Genomic DNA, 12,045 nt, shown 5'->3' with positions numbered 1-12,045 from the left:
CCTTGAGATATATATTATGTTGTTGTTCATCTATTTTTACCATGTGTTTTACTAATTATCTAGAATGTGTCTCAGACACAGCGTGAATGACTCCTAGAGTGACAAAAATAATGTCGCAGATCAGTTGTTGAACGTCCAGTCAAGTTCAATTTTAAATAATACCAGCTATTCCCAACTTTGTCAAGTTCAATTTAAAGACTACAAACCAATCCCAACTCACAGTCAATGTTGGCTTCCATGTTCTCCACTTGTTCACTAACATCAATCCTCTCCTCCCCTCTCGTTGGGTAATGAGAACTTGTCAGCCACTTTCAATCTAGTTACAAGCACTTGGTCTAAAACTTCAAAAGAAATATTCTCTACATCTACAACTTTGATCACAGACCTACTTGGACACTCCACAACCATCAGTCAAGTATAGACAATAGTTTTTTTTTAAAAAAAGTATACACTAGAAGATCAGTTCAATGAAAGTATCATTGATATTTCAACATCTACTTTTAAGATGATGATGTAATTCCATTAAAGATCAACCTTCACTTTTCATTTGATGAAGTCATTCCATCAATGATCAAATACATTGTATGCATTACTACAAATTTCATAAATTACAATAAGACATCTGCAAGTCCTGTATATTTAGGCCAGTATCTGTTTCATTAAACTATCATCAGGATAGTAATGCCCTCTCAAGCAGTTCCTGCAACTCCCCATTCTGGTATGCTTCTGTGGGAAGAGAAAAAATATGGAAATAATTAAGAAGTTGGAATGATTAAGAATATAAGTACCGCAATACATCAATTCAAATGATGCTATTACTAGTCTGAGAGGACAATAAAAAATATAGAAAGTATTTTCAACGCCGATAAAGATCATGCTAAAAAGCAAGGAATAAAATATGGTACTTGACTACAACTACATATACCTTATTATGCAACACAAACGGGTAAAAATAATCTACCTGATGGGGTAGAAAATTTCTCTACCACAGCATTCTTAAAATTCATATTTTAAAAAAAAAAAAAAAATCGGAGATATAACCGTATGGATTAAAAGATTACGCAAAAATTAGTTAGTATGCTATATTACATGAAAATTGATTTTATATATATCATGCAATTTTTAATTAAAACAACATACAAAATCTAGGCCGTTACATTCGTATGATAGATTTTCCATGGGTAAAAATCTTAAAATTTTGTACACCAACTTACTTTTGCATTATATTTCGATCCATGTGGTTAGATTTACGAGAAAAATGTTAAAACGTGATTTTGAGACGCTTTGGTAGAGAAATTTTCTACCCCGCCAGTAGATTCTCTTTACCCCAAAGAAATATTCATATCTTACTGTATATGCAACTTCTAAGAAGGTAATGGACGGCTTATTAACTTGAATATAAAGAAAATAAAGGAAATTATGACTAGCTACATATCCAGAAAAAGAATATTTCCACAGGTCAAAAGCAGTAAGCATCTTTTAACCGATTACATGGCTGGTTCTCACCGTATATGAAGCTTGTGAGAACAGGTTACTACATGTTTGGCCATTCAAAAAGAGTCAAGCATTCATTGTGGATAATATTAACAAAAGCAATGGAGTTGAATGAATTCAAAGTGGGAGCTATTTGGAAGTTGACCATTGCAATATGCAGGTGCTAGGTGTAGAAGTTTAGTATTCCAAATACAGGATGATGTATAGTATATTGATGTATAAGCTTCAAGCAATTTTTGCGAAGAATATAGAAGAGGAAGAAGTCAATAGAACAAAAAATTAATTTTTTTAAGAATTATTTGATGATGGGTTGTATTCTGGATATCGGAGATGACGTAAAATCCCGTGTGGCGATGTTTTTTATCATTATTCTCCCAACAGAACAATTTCTAATTTTCTTTTTAAAATAAAAATAAAAGTAGAGTCAATTAGGTTGAGCAACAAAACATTTTATTGGCCTACATGGCAAGGGGTATTATTTGCCTTTGTGGCTGGGGGCAATATTGGCCTTTGTGGCTGGAAATATTAATGGCCTTCGTGGGTGGAATATGTTAATTGCCTTCGTGGCTTTCAAAGGTCCGGGAACCTATTACATTGCATGCAATAAGGGGATCACTACTAGGTCTAGGCTGACCACCAGTTGTGAATTGCAAAGGGTGATCTACTCAATTGTACGTATTAAATTGTGTTTAAAAATCATAGGTCTCATTGTTTCGCAGTGCATAAATATTGAGGTTTGCATTCATTTCTGTTCTTTTTGGTATTTCTTGTTGTCTTGAGAATAAAGTAGCTGGAAGACATGGAAATAAGGGTATCATTTCAAAAGATTTGCCTAGACAAGATATGCCTTATTTGCAAGATGGAAGACCTGTTGATATGGTCTTCAACCCATTAGGGGTACCTTCACGAATGAATGTAGGGCAGATATTTGAATGTTCACTCGGGTTAGCGGGGGGTCTACTAGACAGACATTATCGAATAGCCCCTTTTGATGAGAGATATGAACAAGAAGCTTCGAGAAAACTAGTGTTTTCTGAATTATATCAAGCCAGTAAGCAAACGGCGACTCCATGGGTATTTGAACCCGAGTATCCGGGAAAAAGCAGAATTTTTGATGGAAGAACGGGAGATAACTTATACCTTATTCATTGGGTTTTCTAATTGTATCGTAATAAACGAATATTGGATTTATCATTTATGTAGTTTGTTATTATCATAATTTTGAGAAAAGTCGGGGGGGGGGGGGGGGGAGGGGGGGGGGGGTTATCCATATGCAGGAATATTTCATTTGGAGGTATGAAAAGGTCAAATTTGAGATATTAAAGTCTTAAGTATTCTTATATCTTTTCATTGGAGATTACTTTTGTGCATGTAAATTAAATTTCAGAATGTATACAAGTGACAGGAGGTATACAAGTGACGTGGTCATTACTTCTCTACTTAGGGTGGCATGGATTATTTGAATCTTTTATTCCTAAACTAAGAGGAATTTATATAAGATTATAATTAGTACTTTTGTTGAGCATTTGTTTGCTCGCAAGTACAAACAGGGAGAGAAAATCATCAACATCGCAGATGAAGAAAAGCTGCTAACACTAGGATACCTGTATAATTGCAATTGCTTAGTAGAAGTCGGATAAAAGTTGAGCGTTACAATATTTAGAAAGGTGTAAAATCTTCTTATTTATTTGAATGACAACAAAAATGTGATGACCAGTGTCCAATGTCACTTGGACCAGATTTGGGGTGTTATCAAGTTGTATTCAGAGCTGTAGCTTACATCCCAAGAGTTCAAACATAGTAATATGAGATTGAGGGTTGAGGGTATGGAGAGGTATTGGCACAAAAGAGACATCATACTTACTACTCTGTATTTACATTCCTGATCAGCAAATCCTACTCTATAGTAACAATGAATTTATTATGTCCTAGGTGAGGCTTTAAAATCATATGGAGCAACGACATAAAGATCATAAACATAACAGACTAACCTATGACGATGTCGCATCCCCCAAAGAATTCCCCGTCAATGTACAGCTGAGGAAATGTTGGCCAGCTGGAATATTCCTTCAATCCCTGACGTAAAAGTTCGTTCTCTAAAATGTTTATAGTTTGAAATGGTGCATTCAAAGACTTGAGTATCTGCACAACATTGTTGGAGAATCCACACTGTGGGAAGTCCTTAGTCCCCTTCATGAAAAGAATGACCTTCTCGGAGGTGACAACTTTATCCAAAGTGGTCTTGAGCTCAGGAGTTAATGCTGCACATTTTCAAAGTAAGGAATGAAGAAGAAAAACATCAATAACTATCCTAAAATCCATGTTCATAATCAAACAAAATTATTTAAAAAAACATAACCGCGGAAAGATGATAATCATAATAGAGGTAGGCTAATCATTTTGTGGTTTAAGTTAAAACAAAGCTTTCCAAATTAAATTTAGACTGCAATATGATATGAAATTAAGTACCTCAAAATAAGGCGTGAAGAAATCTCACACAATTTATAGAGACAAACAATTATTCACACAACTCCATTAAACCTAGCATGACTAAAGTTTACTTGTTAGGGACTTAAATGTTCTTTTTTTTTTGTTTTTAATCAACACTTCAATCATGTGAGACAACATCGCTAATATTGTGAATTCTGTACAAAAATCCACTCCAATCAAGAACCCTTAATTTTAACTCAATGATACTGAGTCGAATTTTAACAATCCAGGATAAGAGGGGGGGGGGAGAGAGAGACTAATATAACGAACCAGATAGGCATCGAAGTTGAAGTCTTTGGGTATGAGACGAAACAAGAGGTTTGGCGGGGGAGAAGTGGAGCTGCGAGGAGAAATTGGAAGGAAGCCTCGTTGTTGTTATAGACAATGGTGACGCCCCCAATTGACGGAGATTGGTGAGAGACAAAGACATCATCGCCATTGGAGTCGTGAAATGAGTGATATACAACATATATGATTGGACTCGCCAGTAAACTATTGTTTTCTTCGCTTATTATTTCTCTCAAAACATCGGCTAATCACGCAACACTTCGGAAAAAACAGGCGACTTTTATTAGTAATAATAAATTAATAATAGATTAACCGTGATGTCAAAATAATAATAATAATAATAATAATAATACATTAAACGGTGTTTTACCTACGCAACGGAACAATGACTTCAATCATTTTTCAGATGTATAAATATAAATATTTTTAAAATTTAATATAAAGTAACTTGAAAAATTGCATTAGATATCTATTATCCACAATTAAAGACTCAATATACTATTTTTGAAAATATATCTTATTTACTCATCAACCCAGCATAATAATTGAAAATATATCTTATTTACTCACCAACCAGCATGATATACATGCATGTTATGATTAAAAATAATAATTTAAAACTTTTTTTACTCATACACGATTCACGAGGATATATGTGTTATATTAATTCTTGTCAAAGATGTGTTTTCAGAGCCGGACCACATATTCAGCATATATAGTCAAAATTAAGCACGTTTTCGGAATATGCATATATGTGGGTCACATTTCATTGCTTATGTGTTACCGTTGTTCTACAACATTTGAATAAATCACATCCTTTATGAATGCTTTAAGGAGCTAGCCGAATCATATAAATAGGCCGCATCCTTCGTGGATGCGTGGAAGAGCCCACAAACTAGTAAATGCGCTTAGATAGACTATTGGTAGCTTGTAAGAGATACGAGGGATAATGGTTATACAAATTTGTTGAGCAAGATTGAAGTTGGATATGTTATCTTAACAATGGTATTTTCGATAACTTAACATATATAGAACAAGGATTTGCAAATAATCCCATGTTCCACTGGAACCGGTACATATTGAATACATGGTTTATACACATATGCTTCTAGGAGTTATACTGAAAAAGTCGTCAACGGAAGTTTGTATGAAATTCAATGATATGTTCATATAACGAAGTAATAAGGTTCAAAGTATCCGAAGAAGTTCTTAGAGTTAGTGTGAAAACCTAAAAGAATCTTAGTGAGGTTGATGTATAAGGTTAAAGACTCAACGATAGATATAAGGTTTATAATACAAAGATTTGAGAGCGCAACTAGCTGTCTGTGAATCAGACCAACTGCATTATGTGTCACTGATCCGTTAAGGTAAACTAAGTATTATCATTAGAACAATTGTTAAGTAAAGATTCATATCTGAGGAGAATGTTCAATGGTATATACAAAGATTCTATGACTTGAAGATGTGAAGTGATATAGCTCAAAGGTTTGCACTTTACAGGAATTAAGGTTAAAACTCCAAGATCAAGAAGGATTGAGAAGCTCCAAGGAAATTATAATGTTAGTCAGTACTTTCTAGGCTTGAGAATTTTCTAAGTACGAGAAATCTGTAGAATGTATGTCGCCTCGAAGGAGCTCTCCCCCCCTCTCTCTCTCCCTCCCTCCCCCCCTCGATCTCCCCCCCTCCTGTCTCCTTCAAGAAGGTTAATGTTGAAAATTCTAAGTAGAATTCCTCAAGGTGATAAGCTTAAGTCACCTCCAAGCGTTTAAAGTCTAGAAATTCTGCTAAGGCCACTCCACGTCACATCTAACTTCTAGGAGATACTATGTCCCCTTCAACAAGCTTAGGGAATAAATTTATGTAAAAATGTGTCGCCTCTTAGCTACTCTTGTTGTTGATGTCGACTGTAACACCCCCAAATACGGGGTCGGGGATCCGGGTTGTCACGAGTTCCATTTCCCTTAATAATACCCAATCTTAATAATTACTCAACAACTCTGTACTGTGACCCCACAATAAACACACACACCACACGTTATAGTCTCAGAGATGAACATCCAAAAAAAAAACCACAAGTCATTATATTCCACAATTATCTGCCAATACACCTTAAAAGGTTTTCTGAATAAATTTACATTTTTTTGCCATTATTACAATTCATAAATATACATAAATCTGGTACATCAGAAGTTGAAAGCCTAGCCTATTGGTAGTTCCTACCTCAGCTATGGCGGCACCAGTGCTTCTAGAAAACTGCGGAACGTCTCCTAATCGCTTACGAATCGGGAGCTTGGTCCTGTTCATCTTGTCTATCTGATGTTGTGTGATGAAAGAAGAAAGCAAGGGTGAGCAGCAAGCCCACCAAAATAATATGTATAATGATTAACAATATATGAGCCTTCTCATAGTACTCATGAAAGTCTTGGTCAAAAGAAATGAATCAAGTTGATATCTTAATGCGATGAAGTCGCAAAATATTTAGTATATATATATACATATATACTTTTCAAAATATTGGAAGTCCTCTTCCATGCATAATACACACAGAGTTCCAGTGTATAACTGTATAAAAATATCGTTGCAAGGTGATCTCATATATCTAACCTTGTCTCAACGTTTTTCTGAAAATCTTTGTCATGCATAAGATAATCATTTACTAGATATAAGTTTAAAAGATGAAGTTACAAGATACTCCAATATACTTATATCTTTTCCAAATACTACTTGAACTACCACCGTTCAAGTTATAATTAGTTTCAAAAGTTCACCACATAGATGAGACTATAAGACAAGATTTGAATAGATTAAATCTTTAAAATATTATCAAAATAAAATGAAGTTACGAGATACTTCATTTGATGTAAACATCATTTTGAAAACTTGACCCTGCCAACACTCAACAATCGCCCAACCGTAGCCTTTCTATCGAAGTGCTCTGGGTAGTGTTGCAGAAATTATCCAATTGGATGATGAACTCATTACGGGAGTTTGTCGTGCCAGGAAGACCACTTACGATGATCAGTCGTAGTAGTACAACCCCACCATTTTCTACATGTAGAGGAGAACCTGTCGGATTTACTTGTCAACCGAACACTGAACTCCTAAGGAATGGACCGCCTTAGCGGAACTTCCAGGCCATTTGGGCCAATATAATAAGGCTGGGCCGGCGCTACTCGACCACTTACGCCACTCCTAGTTCAGATGAAATCCATGACTCTGAAATGTAAAGCTCGTCCCCACTTTCCCCAAGTAGAAACTTGTTGATACGGCTCCACCAAGAAGTCGTATCTAGTTGGAAAGGAAAACTCACCGATATTTCCCAGGCGATGCCTGTTAATGGATTAACTTGTTCCAAGAATTTTACTTCCCGAGTGTTGGGTAAGTAATCAATTCATTTAACAAAACAGCAACCTTGTTGCGAATATAAAACACACCACAGAGCCGGATCCCTCAGGTTTTGAGCGAGTATTTAAATCCCCTTCGAAAGGAGGATCTTAAATATAGAAATAAGTTTTGGGATCCGCTCTAACTTTTAAAAATCATTTTGAAGACTCGCAAAACATTTTTAAGAATGTTTGGAGTGATGCCGATTTAACAAAATAAATCAGTCCCCATATATTAGAAAATATCTGAATATTATTATTTAAATAATATTCCCATAAAGAATAATGGAGGTAGAAGTTGGAAAACTTATACTCGAATGAATAGCAAATAATCAAAGATATACTTATACGAAAGTAATATCTTTATTTGAATAATCAAAAATAAGTTTGATTATCGACACCTTATTCTTTAATACAATAAAGAATATTATTAAGTAATAAGCGGAGTCATAATACCTCGAATGAATACTATAAATAATATTCATAAAATAAAGGAGTCATACATCCTCAAATGAATATCCAAGTAATATTCAATAATAATATAAAAGAGTCATAAGCCCTCGAATAATATTCGAAATAATATTCAATAAATAATATAAAGAGTCATAAGCCGTCGAATGAATATTCAAAATAATATTCATTTAATAAAATAAAGTTAAAGTTATCGAATAAACCTTATTCGTTTAATAGTTTTGAAAACTATGACCATATATATATATATATAAGTATATATATATATATATTTATATCCATATATACAAAATCTACTCGGGATCCTCGACTCCCGGTTTTAGAAAATATTTTCACCTTTGGGTCCCTATACCAAGGGTATATGCAAATTACCGCTATCCTCTAGCATAGGTATTATCAACTGAATCAACAGATATATATGGAAAGAATACGAAACAGGCATACATATATATACCATATCAGCATGCTTCAATATATCGCAAAATTTGCTAATTAACCAACATGCATCTATCACAAGATAATGCATATACATATATACATCACAACAACAGTATAACGGATAGAAAACTTGCCTGAGCGACTGGGGGTTACGAATGGCTCGGGACGAGTCTGGTAACCTATAAACAACAAGTAAGTTAGAATTAAACCAAATTCACTTGTAAATCTATACTCTAACCAACTCAGACTCTAACGCTCGTTTTGCGCTTAACGATTTACTTAAGTCACTCGAGTACCCTCGGCTCCACCATTTTTAATGAATTAACCATTACGAGTTTTAAGGCGATTCTTTCGCGAGTAGCTTACCAAATGCCTAACACACTTACCATAATTGTTTCATACATTAATTAACCCTTTTTGGTCTTTAACCTATGTTTCAAAATAAGGCGATGGGAAAAGTTTCGTTCGCGAAACGCCGTTACTTGAAACGGTCGTTTCTCCTAAACCGTGCATCGGAATCGAACGAACTACATATCAAAACGAAGCTCGTAACATGAGCTATCTAAACATGGCAATGGTCAAAATCTAGCAGGGGGTTCTCGGGTCCTAATGTTATGAACAAAAGCAGTCTAAAGAAAATCGGACGTTACGACGGCTATGTTTACGTGATTTCCCAAATTTAAACCATTCCAATTAACCACCAACCAACTCATAACCATCAATACAACAAAACTTCACCGAAACCATACCACATCAGTCCATAATCTCCAAGGTTTTCAACTCAAACAACCACAATCAAGACCTATGAACTATAATCAAGCTTCAATTACCAAAACACTTCCAAATCAAATCAAACTACTAATAATCACAATCCATGCTTCTCATTTCACAAAACCAACCATTAAACTTACTAACAAATAAAGTAAAGGCTAGGGTTTGAAGTTTATACCTTCCTTGGGAGGTGTTAAGTTGCTAGGAAGCCTTAGGGAGCCTCCTACAAGCTTGATCTTTCCAAAGAAATCAAGAACACAAAGTTAGGCTTTGAAGTTTCTAAAAGTCCGATTTAAAGAACTGTAAAAATGAGGGTCTTACCATGATTATTTGGACGAGACTTGTGAACAATAGTTGTAGGCCATCTCAATACCTTTCCAATGAGCTATAGAACACAATATTTGAGAGAGAAATGAAGGAGATACAGCAGTTTTAGTGTGCTGGTTCTGTTTTGGCCGAGAGCATGAAGAACAATGCCTTGGTTTCTTTTTGATTTTGATGAAAAATGATTTGCTTGGCTTGGTTGGTTTGATTTTTGTGTTTGTTTTAGTAAATTACCTAGTTGCCCTTGATTTTGTGTGGTTAAAAAGCCACCACATCTCCTTCCTTCCCATGTCATGCTTGTGTCATCCTCATGATGTCATCCTCCCCTCCTTGTCCTCTTCTCATTGGTTGGGTGACATCATCCTCTCTAATCCCTTTGATTAACTTCCTAATTGTTTGCCTAATGACCGCTGATCTGTTATACTGTTCGCTTAACTTTCGTTTTCGTTTATCGTTTGAGGGATCATACCCGGGATCTTATTACTTAGGTTCCCTTAACCTTTCTCAATACATTATATTCCTTTTTATGATCCTCTATTATAATCCTTTAATTTAAATCCTTTTATCCTGTTACCTTATACTCAATTCTTTCCGTATCTATTGGATTTCTGGGAAAAATCAAAGTGTTCGGATTTGGATTCTGACGATCTTTACATACACTTATATCCCATATAAAGTGCTAATAAAATCTCAGAATATCCATATCAGAACCCCTACATAGTGTGGCATGAAAAGTTTTCTCATTCAGCAAAAACACTATTCATAAGGGTTTCAAAAATTTTCCAAAAATTGGGGTTATTACAGTCTCCCCTCCTTAAAAGGATTCCGTCCCGGAATCAGGTAGAAAATGAATAGGGATACTTTCTTAGTATTGCACTTTCTAACTCTCAAGTCAATTTTTTTTCACATTGTGGTTCTACCATCAAACTCTTACTAGTTTGATAACCCTTCTCCTAAGCACTCGTTCCTTCTTAATCTATACCCTTCCTGGTTGCTCCATATAGGTTACGTCTGGTTGCATGTCTATGCGCTCCTATACCCCTATTTGTCTGGCATCCGAATTACACTTCCTTAACATTGATACGTGGAACACGTTATGAACTTGCTACAGGTTCGGGGGTAGGGCTAGCTCATATGCTAACTTCCCAAACGTCTTAATATATCCAAGGGTCCAACAAATTGTAGACTTAGCTTTCCTTTCTTTCCGAACCTCATCAATCCTTTCCAAGGGAATACCTATAGCAACACTAGGTCCCCTACTTCCTATTTTTTGTCCTTTCGTGTCAATTCAACATACTTCTTATGTCCATCTTGGGCTACTACCTGCCGTCCTCTGATTAGATCTATTATATCCTTGGTCCTTTGGACTACTGCGGGTCCGAGCATCTTGCGCTCTACAACTTCATCCTAACATAAGGGAGATCAACATTGTCTTCCCTCAAGGATCTCATAAGGCGATATCTCAATACTGACATATGATCTATTGTCGTAAGAAAACTCAATCCGTGTTAAGTGATCATTCCAATTTCTTTCAAGTCTATTGCACAGACTCTCATTATAGCTTTTAGCATTAGAGCTTTTGCTTCTCAATACCCATTATTTTCCAGTTCGTAATCGCTACTACCTTCCGTTCCTAATATTATACTGGTTATAATTTTGCTCGCTAGCGTTCTATAACCTTTTAATAACCTCGTCAACCTTAGTATCACGAATGCGTTTCCATTCCGAATACCACCGCAACTTTATTACTCCTTTTTCAGCTGTTTCTATTTCCCAAAGTTTGATCAATCATATAGAAGTAAAGGAATTTGTTGAGAGATCACTATGATCATGAACACTTGTTCTATTGCATAGTTAGTACAGAAGGTGGCCAGCCTTTAGTACTTGACAAGCAATTAAACAACATGTGGTATCCTACTAGGCTTCTATCACAAAGATAGATAGTCATTCGGCAATACCTCCCCTTTTAGAAGGGTTGTTCTTCTCAGCTTATACAAAATGAAAAGAAGAGAAAAGAACGAATTGAAGAGAATTGTATATATGAAGAAAAAATATACTGCCACAAAATATCTGGCTTGGAACCTACCTCTGAACTATAGAGGTTTGTCATAGGAGAACAAAACATATGTGTATATATATATCAACATCAAGTATTATCGCATCGCATTTCGCATGCTTAAATATTTTCGCCATTCCGTCCATCATTCTATGGATCCATGCTCTTCCTCGAGCTTATACACAATCACCTTTGAAACTCCTTCGATATCGAAAATCGAATCTGGGATCTCATTCTAGACCTCATCGTTACTAGAACCCATTTCTATACCGCAACCTTTTTCGTATAGGTAATACTACTCTTTATCGATAAGAAGGAATAAATATATCA

General features: G+C 35.4%; 1 protein-coding gene across 1 annotated transcript; it reads right to left on the bottom strand.

The window, feature by feature from the left end:
* Positions 1-459: 459 nt before the first annotated feature.
* On the bottom strand, positions 460-4,522 carry LOC141673030 (uncharacterized). Its single transcript, XM_074479764.1, has 3 exons — positions 4,255-4,522; positions 3,486-3,755; positions 460-726 (listed from the first exon to the last, which is right to left on the bottom strand). The coding sequence occupies exons 1-3, from the start codon at positions 4,451-4,453 to the stop codon at positions 671-673; spliced, it is 525 nt and encodes a 174-aa protein (XP_074335865.1). The 5' UTR covers positions 4,454-4,522; the 3' UTR covers positions 460-670.
* Positions 4,523-12,045: the final 7,523 nt, after the last annotated feature.

Source organism: Apium graveolens, chromosome 7 (assembly GCF_009905375.1).
Source record: "Apium graveolens cultivar Ventura chromosome 7, ASM990537v1, whole genome shotgun sequence".
Classification (NCBI taxonomy): Eukaryota; Viridiplantae; Streptophyta; class Magnoliopsida; order Apiales; family Apiaceae; genus Apium; species Apium graveolens.
Note: the sequence above shows the minus strand (reverse complement) of the source record. Positions and strands in the feature narration are given on the sequence as shown.

Coding starts and splice junctions, on each gene's coding strand:
- LOC141673030 (XM_074479764.1), bottom strand. CDS start 4,453: ATGTTGTATATCACTCATTTCACGACTCCAATGGCGATGATGTCTTTG. Junction 3,756..4,254: donor TCAACTTCGATGCCTATCTG/GTTCGTTATATT, acceptor GAAAATGTGCAG/CATTAACTCCTGAGCTCAAG. Junction 727..3,485: donor GGGATGCGACATCGTCATAG/GTTAGTCTGTTA, acceptor CTCTTCCCACAG/AAGCATACCAGAATGGGGAG.